At 36.2% G+C, this 23,026-nt stretch overlaps 1 protein-coding gene across 1 annotated transcript in view; it reads right to left on the reverse strand.

Moving 5' to 3' along the window:
* NUDCD1 (NudC domain containing 1) overlaps nucleotides 1-23,026 on the reverse strand; it is a 91,471-nt gene that overhangs the window by 64,164 nt on the left and 4,281 nt on the right. The window contains exon 2 of the mRNA XM_010363093.2: nucleotides 14,902-15,056. Coding sequence (XP_010361395.1) covers nucleotides 14,902-15,056 — 155 coding nt within the window. The remainder of the gene's footprint in view (nucleotides 1-14,901; nucleotides 15,057-23,026) is intronic.

Raw genomic sequence — 23,026 nt, forward strand, 5'->3', positions numbered from 1 at the left:
GGCTACCACTCTGCCCTACTCTACTACCTCTCAGCAAGCCAAACTCACTGCCTTAACTCAGGCCCTCACTCTTGCAAAGGGACTACACATCAATATTTATACGGACTCTAAATATGCCTTCCATATCCTGCACCACCATGCTGTTATATGGGCTGAAAGAGGTTTCCTCTCTATGCAAGGGTCTTCCATCATTAATTCCTCTTTAATAAAAACTCTTCTCAAGGCCATTTTACGTCCAAAGGAAGCTGGAGTCATTCACTGCAAGGGACATCAAAAGGCATCAGATCCCATCACTCAGGGCAACACTTATGCTGATAAGGTAGCTAAAGCAGCCAGCTTCCAACTTCTGTCCCTCAGCGTCAGTTTTTCTCCTTCTAATCGGTCACTCCCACCTACTCCCCCACTGAAACTTCCACCTATCAATCTCTTCCCACACAAGGCAAATGGGTCTTGGACTAAGGAAAATATCTCCTTCCAGCCTCACAGGCCCATTCTATTCTGTCATCATTTCATAACCTCTTCCATGTAGGTTACCAGCCACCAGCCTGTCTCTTAGAACCTCTCATTTCCTTTCTATTGTGGAAATCTATCCTCAAGGAAATCACTTCTCAGTGTTCCATCTGCTATTCTACTACTCCTCAGGGATTGTTCAGGCCCCCTCTCTTCCCTACACATCAAGCTCAGGGATTTGTCCCTGTCCAGGACTGGCAAATTGACTTCACTCACATGCTCCGAGTCAGGAAACTAAAATACCTTTTGATCTGGGTAGACACTTTCACCAGATGGGTAGAGGCCTTTCCTACAGGGTCTGAGAAGGCCACCACGGTAATTTCTTCCCTTCTGTCAGACATAATTCCTTGGTTTGGCCTCCCTACCTGTATACAGTCCGATAAGGGAATGGTCTTTATTAGTCAAATCACCCAAGCAGTTTCTCAGGCTCTTGGTAGTCGGTGGAACCTTCATACCCCTTACTGTCCTTAATCTTCAGGAAAAGTAGGAAGGAATAATGGTCTTTTAAAGACACACCTCACCAAGCTCAGCCTCCAACTTAAAAAGGACTCGACAGTACTTTTACCTCTTGCCCTTCTTAAAATTAGAGCTTGCCCTCGAGATGCTACAGGGTACAATCCATTTGAACTTTTATATGGACACACTTTCTTTTTCGGCCCCAACCTCACCCCAAACACTAGCCCTCTAGGCAACTATCTTCCAGTCCTCCAGCAGGCTAGACAGGAAATTCACCAGGCTGCAAATCTTATTAAAAAACTGACCCCTCAAACTCTACAACCTTGGTGGACCGGACCCCATTAGTCATCTATAGTATCCCAATGGCTGTTCATCTGCAGGACCCCCCCATTAGGTTCATAGTTCCAGAGTAAAACTGTGCCCATCAGACAGTCAGCCTGATTTCTCCTCTTCCTCCTGGAAGTCGCAAGTACTCTCCCCTACTTCCCTTAAACTCACTCGCATTTCTGAAGAACAGTAATAACCCTTATGAGCCTAATATATCCCTTCATTCTATTAGGTCTACTCATCCTTACCCAACTTTTCGCAACAGGGCTTTACGGCTTTACGCAGTCACTCTCACTACTTGGACTGCACCCCGAAAACTTGTCATCCCTGCTATCTTCTGTCCAGTCACACGCCTATTTACCATTCTCAACTACTCATAAATGCCCCGCCCTTGTTTACACTGCCAGTTTACACTTTTCTTCCAAACCATCATAGTGGACATCTTCTGTTACTATCCCCAATCCACCACTCTCAACTCCCTCTTGAAGTAGATGGATGATCTTTGCTGACAGGGTACACTCCAATACTTTCACCCTGATGAAGTCCTATTCTTTACTTTTATACTCACTCTTATTCTTCTTCCCGTTCTTATGCCACCGTTTACCTCTCCCCCCAGCTATCTCCAGCACACTATCAATCTCACTCACTCTCTCCTAGCAGTTTCTAATCCTTCTTTAACAAACAATTGCTGGCTTTGCATTTCTCTTTCCTCCAAAATCTCCGAGGCCTCTATTTACCCACTGCTAAGAAGAGGAGACTCTGCACAATTTTTAAATGAAGAGTGTTGTTTTTACTTAAATCAATCTGGCCTGGTATATGACAACATAAAAAAAACTCAAGGATAGAGCCCAAAACCTCACCAACCAAGAAAATAATTACATTGAACCCCCCACCAGACACTCTCTAATTGGATGTCCTGGGTTCCCCCAATTCTTAGTCCTTTAATACCTGTGTTCCTCCTTCTTTTATTCAGAGCTTGTGTCTTCCATTTAGTTTCTCAATTCCTACAAAACCACATCCAGGCCATCACCAATCATTCTATACGACAAATGCTCCTTCTGACAACCCCACAATATCACCCCTTACCCCAGGAAAATCTTTCTTTGGTTTAATCTCTCCCACTCTATGTTCCCACACTGCCCCTAATCCTGCTCGAAGCAGCCCTGAGAAACATCGCCCATTATCTCTCCATATCACCCCCCAAAAATTTTCACCACTCCAACACTTCGCCACTATTACGTTTTGGTTTTCTTATTAATATAAAAAGACAGGAATGTCAGGCCTATGAGCCCAAGTTAAGCCATCATATCCCCTGAAACAACTGAAGATCCACAAAAGAATTGAAAATAGCCTTAACTGATGACACTCCACCATTATGATTTGTTCCTGCCCCACCCTAACTGATAGGATATATTCTCCCCTGCCCTTAAGAAGGCATTTTGTAATATTCTTCCCATCCCCGCACTTAAATAGGTACTTTGTAATATTCTCTCCGTCCTTAAGAATATACTTTGTATGCCTATCTCAAACCTGTAAGACCTAATAATAATCCCACCACCCTTTGCTGACTCCTTTTTCGGACTCAGCCCGCCTGCACCCAGGTAAAATAAACAGCATTGCTGCTCACACAAAGCCTGTTTGGTGGTCTCTTTACATGGATGCGTGTGACAGCCACCACTACAGAACTGCTAAAAGGAGCTCTACATCTTGAAACAAATCCTAGAAACACATCAAAACAGAACCTGTTTTAAGCATAAATCACTCACGACCTATAAAAAAAATACAATTAAAAAACAAAAACATGTATACAGGCAACAAAGAGCATGATGACTGGAATGGTACCTTACATCTCAATAGTAACATTGGATGTAAATGGTCTAAACGCTCCACTTAAAAGATACAGAATTGTAGAATGGGTAAGAATTCACCAACCATTTGCTGCCTTCAGGAGACTCACCTAATACATAAAGATTCACATACACTTAAGGTAAAAGGGTAGAAAAAGACATTTAATGCAAATAGCACCAAAAACGAACAGGAGTAGCTATTCTTATATCAGACAAAACAAACTTTAAAGCAACAGCAGTTAAAAAAGGCAAAGAGGGACATTATACAATGATAAAAGGCCTTGTCCAATAGGAAACTATCATGATCCTAAACATATAACGACCTAACACTGGAGCTCCCAAATTTATAAAACAATTACTAATAGATCTAAGAAATGAGATAGACAGCAATGCAATAATAGTGGGGGACTTCAATACTCCTCTAATAGCCCTACACAGGTCAAGACAGAAGGTCAACAAAGACGCAATGGATTTAAACTATACCCTGGAACAAATGGACTTAACAGATATATACAGAACATTTCATCCAACAACCACAGAATATACATTCTATTCAAAAACATGTAAATACATGGAAATTAAAAAACTTGCTCCTGAATTATCATTGGGTCAAAAAATGATATCAGGATGGAAATTAAAAAATTATTTGAACTGAAGACAACAGTGACACAACCTATCAAAACCTCTGGGACACAGCAAAGGCAGTACTAAGTGGAAAGTTCATAGCCCTGAACACCTATATCAGAAAGTCTGAAAGAGCACAAATAGACAGTCTCAGGTCACACCTCAAGGAACTGGAAAAACAAGAACAAACCAAACCCAAAACCAGCAGAAGAAAGGAAATAACCAAGATCAGAACAAAACTAAATGAAATTGAAACAAACAAAAAAATACAGACAATAAAGGAAACAAAAAGTTGGTTCCTTGAAAAGATAAAAAAAATGGATAGACCATTAGCAAGATTAATCAAGAAATGAAGAGAGAAAATCCAAATAAGATCAATAAGAAACAAAATGGGAGATGTTACAATTTAAAAATTACCAATAAAAAAAGTCCAGGACCAGGCCGGGCGCGGTGGCTCATGCCTGTAATCCCAGCACTTTGGGAGGCCAAGGCGGGCAAATCACGAGATCAGGAGATTGAGAACATCCTGGCTAACAAGGTGAAACCCCGTCTCTACAAAAAATAAAAAAAAATTAGCTGGGTGTGGTGGCTGACACCCATAGTCCCAGCTACTCGGGAGACTGAGGCAGGAGAATGGCGTGAACCCAGGAGGTGGAGCTTGCAACCAGCCGAGATAGCGCCACTGCACTCCAGCCTGGGTGACACAGCGAGACTCCATCAAAAAAAAAAAAAAGTCCAGGACCAGACAGATTCACAGCAGAATTCTACCAGATGTTCAAAGAACTGGTAGAACCAATCCTATTGACACTATTCCACAAGACAGAGAAAGAGGGAAGCCTCCCTAAATCATTCTATGAAGCCAGTATCACCCTAATACCAAAACCAGGAAAGGACATAACCAAAAAAAAAAAAAAAACTACAGACAGATATCCTTGATGAACACAGATGCTAAAATCTTTAACAAAATACTAGCTAACCGAATCCAACAACATATCAAAACATAATCCACCATGATCAAAAGGGTTTCATACCAGAGATGCAGAGATGGTTTAACATACACAAGTCAATAAATGTAATACACTGCATAAACAGAATTAAAAACAAAAATCACATGATCATCTCAATAGATGCAGAGAAAGCATTCAACAAAATCCAGCATCGCTTTATGATTAACTCTCAGCAAAATCGGTATACAAGGGACATACCTCAATGTAATAAGAGCCATCTATGACAAACTCACAGCCAACATAATACTGAATGGGGCAAAGTTGAAAGCATTCCCTCTGAAAATTGGAACAAGACAAGCATGCCCACTCTTATTACTCCTCTTCAAATAGTACTGGAAGTCCTGGCCAGAGCAATCAGACAAGAGAAAGAAATAAAGGGCATCCGAATCAGTAAAGAGAAAGTCAAAATGCCGCTGTCTGCTGATGATTATCTGTTTACCTAGAAAATCTCATAAGACGCCTCCAGAAAGCTCCTAGAACTGATAAAAGAATTCAGCAAAAGTTTTCGAATACAAACTTAATGTACACAATTCAGTACCTCTTCTATATACCGATAGCCACCAAGCTGAGAACCAGATCAGGAACTCAACCCCTTTTACAATAGCTGCAAAAAACAAAAACAAAAAAAAAACCACGTAGGAATATACCTAAACAAAGGAGATGAAAGACCTATACAAGGAAAACAACAAAACACTGCTGAAAGAAATCAAAGATTACACAAACAAATGGAAACACATCCCACACTCATGGATGGGTAGAATTAATACTGTGAAAATGACTATACTGCCAAAACAATCTACAAATTCAAGGCAAAACCCATCAAAATACCACCATCATTCTTCACAGAATTAGAAAAAAAAAAAAATATGCAACCAAAAAACAGCCCGCATAACCCAAGCAAGACCAAGTTAATAGAACAAATCTGGAGGCATCACATTACCTGATTTCAACCTATACTATAAGGCCATGTCATGGTACTGGTATAACCTATACTATAAGGCCATACATCATGGTACTGGTATAAAAATAGGCACACAGACCAATGGAAAAAAAGAGAGAATCCATAAACAAACCCAAATACTTATAGCCAATGAAGCAAACAAAAATATAAAGTGGGGAAATGATACCCTTTTCAACAAACAGTGCTGGAATAACTGGCCAGCCACATGTAGGAGAATGAAACGGGACCTTCATCTCTCACCTTATACAAAAATCAACTCAAGATGGATTAAGGACTTAAATCTAAGACCTGAAACTATACAAATTCTAGAACATAACATTGGAAAAACCCTTCCAGACATTGGCTAAGGCCAGGATTTCATGACCAAGAACCCAAAAACAAATGAGATTAAAAACAAAGATAAATAGCTGGGACTTAATTAAACTATAAGAGCTTTTGCACAGCAAAAGGAAGTCAGCAGAATAAACAGACAACCTACAGAGTGGGAGAAAATCTTCACAATCTATACATCCGATAAAGGACTAATATCCAGAATCTACAACGAACTCCAACAAATCAGCAAGGAAAAAAATCAACAATCTTATCAAAAAGTAGGCTAAGGACGTGAATAGACAATTATTCCTTTTTTTATTTTTTTTGAGATGGAGACTCGCTCTGTTGCCAGGCTGCAGTGCAATGGTGCGATCTTGACTCACTGAAACCTCTGCCTCCTGGGTTCAAGTGATTCCCCTGCCTCAGCCTCCCGAGTAGCTGGGACTACAGGTGCGTGTCACCATGCCCGGCTAATTTTTTATATTTTAGTAAAGATGGGGTTTCACCATGTTGGCCAGGATGGTCTCAATCCTGACCTTGTGATCCGCCCGCCTCGGCCTCCTTGCAATCCCAAAGTGCTGAGATTACAGGTGTGAGCCACAACACCCGGCCATGAATAGACAATTCTTAAAAGAAGATATACAAATAAATGGCCAAAACGCATATGAAAAAACACTCAACCTCACTAATGATCAGGGAAATGCAAATCAAAACTACAATACGATACCACCTTAGTCTTGCAAGAATGGCCATAATCGAAATGTCAAAAATAGTAGATGTTGGTGTGGATGCTGTGAACAGGGAACACTTCCGTGCTGCTAGTGGGAATGTAAACTAGTACAACCACTATGCAAAACAGTATAAGGATTCCTTAAAGAACTAAAAGCAGAACCTCCGTTTGATCCAGCAATCCCACTACTGGGTATCTACCCAGAAGAAAAGAAGCCATTATACAAAAAAGATACTTGCGCACGCATGTTTATAGCAGCACAATTTGCAACTTCAAAAAAGTGGAACCAACCCAAATACCCATCAATCAACGAGTGGATAAATAAACTGTGGTGTATATATATGTCGGAATACTGCTCAGCCATAAAAGGAATGAATTAATGGCATTCACAGTGACTTGGATGAGACTGGAGACTATTATTTTAAGTGAAATAACTCAGGAATGAAAAACCAAACATTGTATGTTCTCACTCGTAAGTGGGAGCTAAGCTAGAGGATGCAAAACCATAAGAATGACACAACGGACTTTGAGGACTTGGGAAAAGAGTGGGAAGGGGTGAGGGATAAAATTCAACTACAAATAGGACTACAAATAGGGTATACTGTATATTGCTCAGGTGATGGCTGAACCAAAATCTCACAAATCACCATTAAAGAACTTACTCATGTAACCAAACGCCATCTGTTGTTCCCCAACAACCTAGGGAAATAAAAAAATTAAAAAGAAAAAATGAAAAAATGTTACATGGGGAAAATATTTGAACAGGAAAACTACAGTTTAAAAGAAGTAGGCGAGGCACGGTGGCTCATGCCTATAATCTCAGTATTTTGTGGGGCCAAGGCAGGTGAATCACCTGAGGCAAGAGTTCAAGACCAGCCTGGCCAACATGGTGAAACCCCATCTCTACTAAAAATACAAAAATTAGACAGGTGTGGTGGCAGGCACCTGTAATCCCAGCGACGCGGGAGGCTGAGGCAGGAGAATTGCTTGAACCCAGAGACAGAGTTTGCAGTGAGCTGAAATCGTAGCACTGCACTCTAGCCCAGGCAACAGAGCGAGACACTGTCAAAACAAAACAAAAAAAAAAAACACCCAAATCACTATTATAAAATAACGGATTAATAGAATATGATTACCTCATTGACCAGAGAAAACAATCTTACACTAGTAATGACTATTCTTGGCTAAAGTGCCATGTCAGTGGGAGTAAAAATAACTACAGGCTTTTTGGAGATAATATAAAGCTATGAGGTACTGCTATGTTTTTATTAAGTTTTATGTTTTATATGCCTTTTGACATGATTCCACTTACCGGAATTTATTCAATAAGAATACCTGCATATGTACATGAAGATCTATATAACAAAAATGTTTATTTTAATAACGAAAAGGAAAAACTGTGCCAATAAAAACTAGGAAAAACAACCTAGTTGTTTATCAATAAAGTAGGTAAGAAGAAAGCAGCCCCTGATATTACGGAAAAGGCCTAGCAGTATCAGCCAGGCCTTCGTTTTGTTATGAGCTGGACTGGCACTAACAAGTGTTCTGTTGAACAGGAATAGTTTCACAAAACGTAAACATCAGATAGGGCCTCTGAATGACCGTGATGGAGCAGGACAAAAACAGCAGCACTTCACAGTGATATCTGAACACAGATACAACAGGAACACTGTCAAGGCTACAAACATGACCAGGCCAATATAAGCAGCTGCAGCTTCCTTACTAATTATAGTCTGAGCCTCAGTCTAGTCTTCTCTCCTTCTAGATAAGACTTATTAAGATACCCATTACATAAACAATCAGTTTCCTGACAGTATTCAATCCAGAATAAAGCCTCACTTTCTTTAACCCTTCCTCCAAAATCACCCAACAGAGAAGACCAATCTTATAACAGCATCCTGTTTCTAAATCCTTTTACTGAACAGTCTGTGGTTCCCATGGTATGTGTTCTCCCTTACTGCAAAAGTAACAAATCCAACTCATTCAACCACAGATGCTTGCCTGGTATCTTTGTCTGGAGAGCATTGGCAGGAATGGTTAACTATGGAACAGCCACCCTACAGAATACCAAGTAACTGTTAAACATACTGAGGTAGATTAATAATACTGACATAAAAAGATCTCCTAGATACTGATTTTTTTTTAAAGATGCAGAATACATACAATATGAATCCATATATGCCAAAACAAACATTATGATACGACAGCACAAAATATAGACAGACACATGCTGACCCGTTAAGAACGTTTACCATTAGGAAAATAAGACAGAAGTGTAGTGGTTGGGGAGATCAGGAGTATGAGAAAATTTTCCCTTTCTGCTTCAAATACATTACTTTTTTAAGACCAAGCAACTTGTGGGCGATAGACATAATTTTAAAGGTATTAGTAAGATAAAATGGGATGCTTTCCTCAAAACAGTTATTTCAAAGTAAAGGTTTCTAGTTGTCTCTACCACATGCCCCACACTGCATTTAATCTAATAAACCATTACTGGGAAGAATGTTGAGATAAACTTGTTAAATTACTATTCTTCATTTCATACACAATTATGAGCATTTTAAGCCATTTTCTTTAAAATACGTGGTTATACATGACGGAGGTTGCTAGAAGTCTAATTATCAACCAGATAAATGGGTACAATATCCAACAGAATGATTAAGATACTTGAGTATCTAAACGTGAAAATTAAATTAAAACACAAAAGGAAACACATAGTGGCTCTCTTACCTGCATTAATGACAGTTAAAGTAAAAGCAACCTAAATGTTTGATTGTTTAGATCTAATTTTTCAAAGTACAGTTTAATTTTAACTGGACTATAAGCAATAAAATACCTTTTTCTGTAAATCCTAAAATATAGCATTTACTTATATCTGAATAACCTCTATTGACAATTTCACTACATGCCCTCATAACAACACTTTATAGGCTTACATCTATAATGTCCAGGTCTCACATAATCATTTTCTTTTTCCTCACAAAAAGTTAATGTAACTACGTTCAAGGGCTAACACTGAAAAATCATTCTAAGGCAACATTTCACAGCTGATGCTGGATTAAAATTTCACTGATGAACGGAATACTTACTGAATCACTATAATATACAAGAATTGTATTAAATAAGTGCTTCAACTTTTTAACATGTCATGTATTTATCACCAAACTCTATGAGGTTAAAATTATCAATCACACTTAGAAGAGAGGTTCAAAAAGAATAAATAATTTGTCTGGAGCTCCACTGCTAGAAAATGACAGGGCCAAGATTAAAATCCTGATAAACCCTACTCCAAAAGTTGGTTTTCTTTCCCCTACTCCACATTTGCTTGAGAATAAACCACTTCTCAAGATTTTCTAAATAAATTAATACTTCAGCTCTCAATGCAATTTCTAGTATACCCATCCACAACCCCCCAAACCAACCTTGAATGTAACTACTATATTCAGTTTTTCTTCAGGCCTCTACACAGTATTTTTAATGCAGATCCCTGAGTCAATATAGATGTAAAATAAAAATTATAATGCCCATATATGATATATAATTTATATATTATATATATTATATATAATATATAATTTATATATCATATATGGGCATTACAATTTTTATAAATTATAATATATGGGCATTATATAATAATATATATAATTATATATATAATAATATATAATTATATGTATATAATTATATAATTATATGTATATAATAATATATATAATTATATATATAATTATATATAAAATATTATATATTATACAAATAATTATATATAAATTTAATATATTATATATAAAATATATATATAATAATATATTATATATTATATAATTATATAATGCCTATATATGATATATATATAATACATGGGCATTATAATTTTTATATAGTTAATGTATTACTTGTTTACTGTAAACAGTAAACAAGTAATACATTAACTATATAAAAATTATAATTATTAATTTAAAAAAAGTTTATAAAAAAATATTTAAACAGATTTTGGGGCCCTCTTAGTTGCAGCTACAAGTAGAGAATCTTTGAAATAACAAAGTATTTTTCTAATAAATACAGATTTATAGAAAGGGCTACTCAAGTTTAAAGAAAGCAAGTGGGGATACCATTTACTGGTATTATTAGATACCATTTACTAATATTATGAGACAATGACATTTAAAACTGCCCTTCTAAAAGGAAGTGATCTTTTTTTGGAGAAAGTCTTTTCATTACTAATAACCATTAACTTTATTTGGAAGAAAGAATATAAGTTCCTTTTTCCTTTTCTCTTTTTTTGTATTAAATGCACAATTCTAAGAATTGACCCCACTCTTTATTATTATTTTTTCTTTAATCAGGTATTGCAGCTCAGAAAATGTTACTCTGAAATAATGGCACTTCAATATGAAGCAGCCTCAAGGTACCATAATATCTGTCTCTATTAACAAGAAATAAGGAGAACTGGTAGAGCACTGTGGCATTCTGGAATAAATGAGTTTAAATCCAGACTCTTAGAAATATCCCTATGCCTCAGTTTCCTCAACTATAAGATAATAATAGTATCTTGTATATCAGGATAATATGAGGATATTATTCTATGAGATAGGATCCACAGGATCCACGGTTCTGTTCATTAAACAGTATGTGTAAAGTGTTTAGAACTGTTCCTGATATGTAATAATCTCTACTCAGTAAAAGTTACCTGACATTATGATTTATTCTTATCATACAGTTCTACTGCTCTCAAATAAGGAATATGTGCAAAAAACCCAGCCAGTGTTTGTCTCCCATAAAGTGATACCCCAAGGCATATGCCAGTAATATCTCTTCATATTTGCATAATGCCTTCTACTTTTCAAAGCATTTTCACACATCTTGCTTTAACGTCTAAAAAACCTTATCATTATTCTTATTTTCTACTAGAAAACTGAAACCAAGGATATATGGAGACTGCTGTACCCTTTTTGTCAGCTATATACTACCATGTAATAGTTACCTGTACACTCATATTAGCACCTAAAAAGTATAACATGTAAGTTACCTGAACTTATATGTACAACTATACATATACATATATGTATATGATATATATGCTTAAAATAAACTTTTCATCTTTGCATATACGTTTATATGCCAAGTTTTCTCCAACCTTGCCTTACAGCACTTTGTATACTGCATTCTAGCCATACTAAACTCTTGCAATTCCTGAGACATGTGCTGTATACATATAAGTACTTGAACATATTAAAAGTAATGGCAAAACTATTATTTTTGCACCAACCTATACATTAGTGTCCTACACGGAGCAGGTTTTCAATAAACATGTTAAAATGAACTCATTTGGTAAGTCTGTCTTTAATGTCTACTTCCTTTTCAACTAACTACCCTACCTCCCTAACAAGTATTAGAGCTACATCACATGTGCCACAAGATACCTATGGAAAAGTAAAATAAATTATGAATGTGGATGGTACTACAAAAATTAACACTTTCAGATCTACCATAATGTCATCCGACTTCTTGAGTCAGAAAATTGGGAGAATAAATGTTATTGGCAAACTTTATGGTACACCAAATGCTATGAACAAATGCCCTATTCATTAACACAAAAAGGATTAAGGAAAAACTTTCATACACATATACACAGAACTCTACATCAAAATCTATTTGATCATTAAAATCTATTTGATCAGAGAGATCAGAGCATAGCCACTCATAAAAATGCATGTCCTATCACTTTAGTTGGCTTATACACATTGGGCCTAGATAGTAATTCTTGGTAGAACATGGGGCTAGCAAGAAAAAGCAACTAATACCTAAGAGAGTAAGAGGCCACACTGCATCTCCTCTGATCCAACAAGAAACAATCACAATTTTATACTATCTGTTTTAGGAATCACCTGGAGTAAAATATTTATCATTACCAGGAAATGTCTAACTCCTTTCCGAACATTTTGAGATAAACACTACATTGCCAATACAGAACTCATACAAATACTTGGATTAGAAGTAACAGGAGGAAGGTCCTATTCAGAATGCAAAGCCAACTCCCAACAGTAATAACGAACTTTACACAGCTATTATCCATTCAACAAATATATTGATCAAGTCTTCTGCTGGGTGCTAGAACCCATGGCCTCGTCCAGGGGTTGGTAAACTACAGTCCACAAGCCAATTCTTGCCCATTTTGTTTTTGTAAATAAAGGTTAGTTAATTGGAACATGGCCACACTCATTTGCGTATAAACATCTATGGCTGATTTCACACTACAACAGCAAAAGCGAGCAACAAGAGACTGTCTGGCCCACAAAGCCTAAATTAGCTGGCCTTGTGCAAAAAAGCGTATCAACCTCTAGACTAGATGAAATTCATAGCATATGTAGATTTGAGAGCCAATGGTGTGAATATTCCTAGGGGCATAGAGGTAAGATGTCAGGGCAAGCATGCTAGATGACAAAATGGTTACAACCTGGGACTTAAGTAAAGATTGCAAAGTAGACTGACACTGAATTAAAAGTATGCTCCAGGTAGTTTATCGATGAGAAAAGGACCAGAAGAAATAGGATACAGCGCATGTCTCAGGAATTGCAAGAGTTTAGTATGGCTAGAATGCAGTATACAAAGTGCTGTAAGGCAAGGTTGGAGAAAACTTGGCATATAAACGTATATGCAAAGATGAAAAGTTTATTTTAAGCATATATATCATTTTGTGTTTATACTTGCAAAAAACAACAAACAACCTACCACCTCTGGAAAGACACACAAAACCAGTAAAGAAATTGCAGGGGATATAATGGACACTGGAGATAGGATAGATAAAAGATGGGATCAAGGAGGTTTCACTAAATACCTTTTAAAACTTTTTTGTTTTTTAAATTACATGAACATATTGTCTATTTTTAAATTACATATTAAAAACATGGATTTTGCCATGAAGGAAATATTAAAAGAATTTCAGCAAGTGATAGTATTAAACACGCAAATGAGACAGACTACTCTGTAGATGCAATGCACAGGAGGGCTAGACGGAACAGAGTACTTAGGAAGCTATTAACGGATTATTGGCTGTTTGAAGCAAATATATTAACAATGTACTGTGGAGTTTCCAACATATGAAGGTGTAAAACATACAATAAAATTAGCTCAAACAGTGAGAGGGTAAGTGAAAGGAATTATATTGTTGTAAGGTTTTCACATTGTTCTTAAAGTAAAAGAATACTAATTAGAGGCAGACTGTGGTAAGTCAAGGAAAACACTATAATCTCTGTATCAACCATTTAAAAAATAATAATACAAACAGGTTTAAATAAAAAGCCAAAGGAGGAAATTAAATCGAGTTCTAAAGACATTTTTTAAAAAAGAAAAACTGTGATTAATTCCTCCCGCAAAAAAGTAGGAACAGAGACACCAAGGAACAAAGAACAAACAGGGCATAATGAGAAGAGCAAGATGGTAATATCAACCCAAGAATATCAGGAACTAGATTAAATTAAGTATAAATGTAAGCCCTCCAATTAAGAGAGATTGTCATATGGAAAAAACAAGAGCCAACCAAATGCTCTTTATGATACATACTTTAAAAACAAGAGCACTGATAAACAGAAAAAGGGATAGAAGAAAAATACTAATTTACAAAAAGCCAGAAATAACTGTATTAACACCAAAGAAGATTTCAAGACAAAAATTATTCACAGAACCTAGAGATAAACAGAGACACTTTATAATGCTAAAAGAATCAATTCAGTATAAACAAAACAATCCTAAATGTTTGTACAAATTAAGATAGTTAAAAATACATAAAGTAAAAACTAAAACAAAAGCAAATTCACCATTATAGTCGGGGACAATACCTCACATAGAAAAAGGAGACATGAACAGTTACATCAGTATTAATAATATATAAAATACATGACAGTCGTTGCCCAATGGTGAGAGTGGAGGTAAGTGTAAATAACAGGATCAAAGAGAAAAATTAAAATTGAAATAAGAAATGGAGTATTACATAGATAGGATTCCATATACTACAAGTATGTGCACCTCACTTCTCTGGATATTAGATTCAAAAGGTAAACTTAATTATCAAATTTGCTTCATATTACATACATATATTTATTATTACATACATGTTTCTCTTACCAGCATTACTGTTAAATTCATAATTCTTCCAAGGGTATCAATATAGTAGACACTGTCTTGATACCATGAATCACAGTGCAGGTAATTATACATTCCAAAAGCATGCATGTGTTCCAGTGTATATTGATCATCTCGAAGTTTTACCTCTGCCACAGCTGAAATACAAGGAAAGCAAACATAAACATCAAGAGTTTTGCCTCAGATAGTTTCTTTCTGTAGAATGCCTACAAGGCAAAGAAACCACAGAATGCCAGTCACAAAGGCCTTCAGAACAATTCAGTATATGATTCTTTCAAAGATAATTTCTGGGTACTGTGTACAGAGGATAAACAGTAAGTAAAACTGATATGGTCCCAAGTCCTTACAAGATTTACAATACAGTGGCCACAGGAAGTAGGGCATTTTATGTCATGACCCTCTTTTAGCACCTCTAATAATTATGAATACAAAGAATAGAAATTCTAAAATGAAGAATCTCCCATTTCCAGGAAAATGTTAAGCCCAATTTATGAAATGTTTATATAGTTTAAAAATGTTTTTATATACTATTATCTCATTCATTTTAATACACCTTAAGAAATTAACTTTTAAAATCTCATTTTACAGTTATATAAATAAATGTAAACACAAATAATGACTTCTCCAACGTTATACTACATCTTTTCCAAGGGTACAGAGCAAAACAATATCACAGTTGGACTAGAAACAAGATCTGCTTAGAGAACAGGGATTTCTTCACTTAAGCATTAGCTGCTTCCCTAAGTTTAAATCTAGCAAATGTGACCTCTTCCTCCCACTCCTCCTGCCCTTTCATGAAGATGGAAACTTTTATGGCTCAGAACTGCTCCTGATCGGGATTTAATTTCTGCCTCAACAGGAAACATATAAATGGATTATGCTGGGCCAATATCCTACCCTAATATAAAACTCATTTTACTGTATTCTGATTACAACTGTTTTCTTCTTCCCTAATATAAAACTCATTTTACTGTATTCTGATTGCAACTGTTTTCTTCTTTCCCCAAATGCTCACCTGTTCCTACTTCCAATACCACTTTGAGTCCTGCCTGAGTTATATTCATTTATATAGCAACTAATAAAAATTTAAAAATAAATAAATTTCAATAGACATTGATGACACAGTGATGAGCCAAGAATGGAATCTTGCCAATTAGCACTTATGATACAGTGAGGAAATGGGCATTAGTCAAATCATATAAATTGTATATATTTTTTATGAAATATATTTTATATAATTAAATTGTGATAAAGAATAATCACTGGGTAACATGAGAACACATAATGTAAGAGTTCTACTTGGGGAGATTAATGAAAGCTTTTCAAGGTTTGAGCCAAGATATAAAAGATAAGAAAGAATTAACTTAAGGAAAAGTATTTTAACCAAGAAAGTGGAAGACTTCTATAAGAAAACTACAAAACATTGATGAAAGAAATTGAAAAGGACACAAATAGACATCTCATGCTCATTGATTAGAAAAATTAGTATTGTTAAAATGACCATACTACTAGAAGCAATCTATACATTCAATGCAATCCCTATCAAAATACCAGTAACATTCTTCACAGGAAGGAAAAAAGCAATCCTAAAATTTGTATGGAACCACAAAAGACACCAAATAGCCAAGGTAATACTGAGCAAAAAGAACAAATTTGGAGGCATCATACTAACTGATTTCAAAATATACTACAAAGCAATAATAACCAAAACAGCATAGTGCTGGTATAAAAACAAACATACAGGTCACTAGAACAGAATAGAGAATTCAGAAATAAATCCATGTACTTATAGCTAACTGATTTTTCCAAAGGTGCAAAGAACACACACTGGGAAAAGGATACCTTCTTCAATAAATGGTGTGAAAACTGGATATCCATAGCAGAAGAATAAAATTAGACTCCTATCTCTCACCATATGCAAAAATCAACTCAAAAACTATAAAAATATCAAAAGAAAACAGAGAAGAAATGCTTCAGGATATAGGTCTATGCAGAGATTTTATGGTTAAGACCTCAAAAGCATAGGCAAGAAAAACAAAAAGACAAATGGGATTATACTTAACCAAAAAATAAAACAAAACAAAAACCTTCGCACAGCAAAACAACCTACCTAGTGAAGAGACAACCTATAGAATGGGAGAAAAGATTTGCAAACTATTCAATCATAAGGAATGAAAAACTTTTTTTGCTGTTGAAGCAAAAAAAAAAAAAAAAAAAAAAAAAACCGTCCCAGCATAAAGAGGGCAAAGATCTTAATAGACATTTCTCAAGAGAATATATGTGTGTGTGTGTGTGTGTGTGTGTGTGTATGTATATATATTATATATATATATATAGCCAACAGGTATACGCAAAAATGGTCAACATCACTAATTATTGAGGAAATGCAAATCGAAATCACAATGAGATATCATCTTCCTCTAGTTAGAATGGCTATTTTCAAAAAAATACAAAAAAAAAGTAACAAATGCTGGCAAGGACACAGAGAAAAGGGAATGCATAATCTGTCAGTGGGAATGTAAATTAGTACAGCAATTATAGAAAACAGTAAAGAGGTTTCTCAAAAAACTAAAACTATAACTACTATATCACAATTGGCATTCCCACAAATGAATATTTATCAAAACAAAAGATAGTGTATCAAAGGAATACCTGCACTTCCATGATTACTTCAGCACTATTTACAAAAGCCAGGACATGGAGGAAACCTAAGTGGCCATCAAAGGATGAAGAGAGAAAGAAAATGTAGTATATACACACACTGAAATACCATTCAGCCATAAAAAAGAACGAAATTCTGTCATTTGCAGCAACACAGATGGAACTGGAAGTCATTAAGTTAAATGAAATAAACCAGGCACAGGGCCAGGTGCCATGGCTCAGGCCTGTAATCCCAGCACTTTGGGAGGTCAAGGCAGGTGGATCACGAGGTCAGGAGATCAAGACCATCCTGGCCAACATGGTGACACCCCGTCTCTACTAAAATATGAAAAACATATTAGCTGGGTGTGACAGTGCATGCCTGTAATTCCAACTACTGGGGAGGCTGAGGCATGAGAATTGCTTGAACCTGGGAGGCAGAGATTCCAGTGAGCCGAGATCACGCCACTGCACTCCAGCCTGGGACACAGCGAGACTTCATCTCAAAAATAAATAGATAAATAAATAAATAAATTAAACCAGGTACAGAAAGGCATCATATACGCAGCTAAAAAAGTGGATTTCATGGATGGGGAGAGTAGAAAGATAGTTACCAGAGATTGGGAAAGATAGGGGTGGAGGGATGAAGGGAGGTTGCTCAATGGGTACGAACATACAATTAAAAGGATTAAGTTCTCATGTTTGACAGCTCAGTTGGGTGACTATAGTTAACAGCAATATATTGTATATTTCAAAACAGCGAGTACCAAAATAGCTAGAAGATTTCAAATGTTCCCAACACAAAGAAATGGTAAATACTGAAGGTGATGAACACCCTAAATACTGATTTGATCATTACACACTGTATGCATGTATCAAAATATAACACAAAATCCCATAATTATGTATCAACTTAACATATTTTTAAAATAAAAAATACGTGTATATACATGCACACCCACTACTCTACTTATTCCAGACAGAAGGAAAATCTGTAAAAAGTAGGAAGAAAAACTTGTGTTCAAAGAAAACAAAGAAGTCCACACTGTTCAAAGAAGGCCACACTGGCTGAAATGCAGAGCAACAAGGGCACTTGTACAGGAAAGGTTGCAATAAACGAAAACTCGGCAAGAACTGGATTATGAACGGCCTGTATTTATTTTTGTTGACAAATTCAATTTAAAAGAATTCATTAATGGTTTTTAAGCAGGAGAGTAAAGTTCAGATTTGAGTTTATAAAGAAGTACTTATAACTACAATATGGAAAACAAATTGGAATAAAGCAGGGTAAATCCAGGAAGATCCACTAGAAAGCTACTGCAATCATCTGGTTGAGAGATGATGGAAACATTTCACAGGTAAAAATCCTAATTATGATAGATTTGATAGAGGTTGAGGAAACATGTAACACAACTCATTTACAAGGAACAGTTAGAAATATGTATTCTACTGCTTAGGAGGAAAACAATGATTATTTCTTGGTTTTCTAGCACCACTGTGTGGATGAAACTAGATATTGCAGGAAATGTGCATGGTAACCAAAGGGCCTGAAGCAATAATATTAGACAATGATACAACAAATACATTTTCTTCATATCTGTGCAAAGACCTCTAGGCAATCCTGAACCACCTGGAGGCTTCTTAAACATCTGCCTTATTACACCACTTCATGATTGTTTCATTCCAACAAGATAATTTATATAAGTTATTAAGACACAGATACGAGTCTAGGCCACATTACATGCTATTTTGTAAAAGCCCTGTAGGGTACAGAAAAAGGACACCTCTCTGGCCCCAAATGAGAAAGGAAAAGTTATCACATGATGATGACCATGTCAATTATCTTGTTTATAAAAGTTGGAGGCAGAGCAACTGAACGTAGAAAAGCAGTCTCCAGAATGTGACAGTTCTTAGCTACTGGCAGAGCTCTTTTGCAGAGTTCTCCCAAAAAAAAAAAGGAGCAGCGCGCAGCGAGGCTTTAATCTCTGCATAGATCTTTGTAAGGGTTGAAGAAGAGGAACTTTTTACAGAGAAGCCAGTGTAGTAAATATTTTATTATTTAATGATATCTTGCATTGAAAATAAAAGAGCTGTGCTGAAAAATCCAATATAAATTAGTCTTCTAAAAAGAACTGAGGGCCTCACAAGAAGAGAGTCTCCCTTAACATGTGCCCAAATCCTTACCGAACCTCAAAATCTAGTTTTTCACATGAAAACCACAAAGTCTCATGGGACCTCAAAGACCTACAGTTTTTCATTCATAAATTATTTATTGAATATCTACTACATGTATCAGGCACTGTGGTTGGCATTGGGCACACGCAAGTGAATAAAATAGATCTGTCTCCTGAGTAAAACAGACCTGTCTCCTGCACTAATGGTGCTAACAATGATATTCATTACTGTTTCTTGAATTCTCAAAATACTCTATTACTTGACCCACATGATATTGCTAATATTTAACTCTTTGACACCAATTAAATATGATGCAGTCTAATATTTACATAGGCAAAGTACAATAATTTTTAAAAAGGGAGAAGAGAGAGGCAAAGAACATTAACTTACAAAGGTCACTTCGTGGACCACTTATCTTCTAGAATCAATTCAATAAGTCTTCTTTTCACCTAGTTACTGAGCTTGCTATTTGTTTATGAAGGTGTAAAAAAGTAAAAGTACAAGTCCACAAATTCTAAAGCGAGACTTAAAGAACACAGGAGGACTAGAGTTAAGAGCACTGCTCCCATAAAATTATTTTATGCAATACTTCTCCTGATAACACATTCATGTGGCTATCTTCCCCATCTTTTCCTCCATAAGGGTAGAGATGAGTTTTATGGTCAACTCTACATAAATACAATGGTTACGTGGCTTTTCCCTCCCTTTACTCTAACTGTAATGCAAATCTTCACCAGCTTTTCTTCCCCCTGCTCTGAAGAAAGAAAAAGGCTAGAGTGACCACAAAGATCATTAGAAAAAGCATGAGCTTTAGGGTCAGCTTTGCCACTGATGAACAGCTTGGTTAAGTTAGCTCATCTTATTGCCCATTTCCTCATCTATAATAAAGGTTAGTAATACTAATTGTACAAGAGCATTGACAAGCTTCAGTTGAAATATGCAAGGTATTTACTATCAATGCATGGCACATAAGATTAAGCATTGATTTCCCTGTTCCTTTTCTCCCATCCAAGGCTAATTCCCACACAGGTGTTTATGATTCAATTTCCTCCTGCCAGAAGTTATCTTCTCTCCACTGGTGTTTCCCTTCCACTTACATATGCTGAAACTTCCCCACTCACAAAATAAACGAATAAAAAAGGCTTCCTTTTCTCTGCCTGGCCACTAAAGCAGAGCTCTCCCCTACCCTGTTCTTCTCAAAGTTCTTTAAAAAGCCATCTATACATTCATTTTCTCACTATCCTCATTAGCCCTTTTCAATTGTTTCTAGCTCTATCATTCTACAGAAATCCTTTTTTCACTTAAAAATACACATTGAACAACTTTTGTTCGCAGCCAAGATGGAAGAATAGGAACCAGATTTATCTTTCCACCAGAAACATCCAATAAGATGAAATAAACCAAAGAAAGTTAAATGAAACAACAGTTTTCAAGACATAAGACATAAGCAACAACAGAGACTTAGGAGGTTAGCCCTACCACCAACCTAGTTCACTGCCTTGAGGAGTTTCCAGACCACAGCACAAAGAAGGGAAAGTGTCCTGTAGTCAACCTTACATAAATACAATGGTTACATGGCTTTCCCTCCCTGTAACTGTAGTGTAAATCTTCACTAGCTTTTCCTCCCACTTCTCTGAAGAAACAAAAAGGACAGAGTACTTGTATGTAGAGTTGACTTCAACCTCCCTGAGTTTAAGAAACTGGGCTGCCTGGGGAGATCAAGGCAGCTATAGTTCATGAGACAGTGTAGCAGAGAAAAGACAGACGCAGAGAGAAGCCCAGAGATCTGAGAGTCTGCCTCAAGTACTCAAGAGTACTAATGGCATGTGTTTGAGGCGACTACCCCAGGCTAGAGAAAGAACCATCTGAAAGGGTTGATGAGAAATCCTGGGCACTCACACAAGGCTAGGAACCATAACTGCTCCCAATAAGCAGAATGGAGAAAACCCTTAATTTCTGTACACAGGAAAGTCTTGCCTCGGTAGTGGGAAATAACCCTAGACTGAGCACTGCTCCTGACCGGACTAACAAATCCTAAAGGCAAGAGCCAATGGAATTAATCTGTTTCCAAGTAACTCAACTACATCCCAGAAAAAAAAATCTCAAGAACATTATAAAAATACAAAAATAACCTGCATCTAAGAAGGTAAAATTCACAATGTCTGGCATCCAATCAAACATTACCAGGTATGCAAAGAGGAAAGAAAACAAAATCCACAATGAAGAGAATTACCAACCAATAGAAGCCAATATAAAACTGACATGGAAGCTACAATTCACAGAACAAGATGTAAAAATAATTACTGCCAAGTGTACTCCATGTATGTTCAAAATAAATAAGTAGAAGCAAAAAAGATGCAAAAGATTTAAGTCAAACTTCTAGATGTGAATATTGCAATGTCCACAATGAAAAATATACCAGATGGGATTAACAAGAGATTAATATTGCAAAAAAAAAAAAAAAAAGATAAACTAAAGGCATGAAAATGGAAACTACTGGCAATAAAACAGAAAAAAGTATAAAGAAAAAATGAAACGGGCATTTGTGAGCTGAGGCCAACTTCTGTGATCTAAAAATGTGTAACTGGAGTCTTCAAAGGAGAGAACAGGGGGAAAAAATTGGAAGAAATAATGGCCAAAATATTGCCATTGATCTTGATAAAAACTATATGTTCACGGTTTATAGCCCAACAAACCCCAAACGTAAGAATCATAAAGAAAACCACAGCTGGAAACAATATTATCAAACTGCTAAAAACCAATGTAAAAGAGAAAAATCTTAAAACAGAAGAAAACAGGCATGTTATGTATAGAGCAACAAAGATAGGGTAATGTGAGATTTCTCATCAGAAACAATACAAGCAAGAAGACTGAGGCTATTAACTTTAAAGCACTGAAAGAAAAAACTGTCAACCTAGAATGCAGAAGGAGCAGAGAGATGTTTACAGAAGGGTACGAGGAAACTTTGGGGATGACAACTAAATTTAGTATCTTTATTGTGGTGATGATTTCACGGGTGTATACATATATCACAACTTGTTAAGTTGTACACTTTAAATTTGTAGTTTATTGCCAATTATGTCTTCATAAAGCTGTTTAATCTGTGAGACAAATTTATCTCCTACTAATCAGGTATGCTCCAACCCTGGAGATAAAGCATTGAAAATGATGGGCACGGGACCCTTCAATACAAAATCAATAATCTTAGCAAAGAAAACATACTGGATGCTACGAAGTAGATAAAGTCTATGAAGTTCTGGTTACTATGGCAACATATAGTACAGATTCCATA

Source organism: Rhinopithecus roxellana, chromosome 9, assembly GCF_007565055.1.
Source record: "Rhinopithecus roxellana isolate Shanxi Qingling chromosome 9, ASM756505v1, whole genome shotgun sequence".
NCBI classification, from domain to species: Eukaryota; Metazoa; Chordata; class Mammalia; order Primates; family Cercopithecidae; genus Rhinopithecus; species Rhinopithecus roxellana.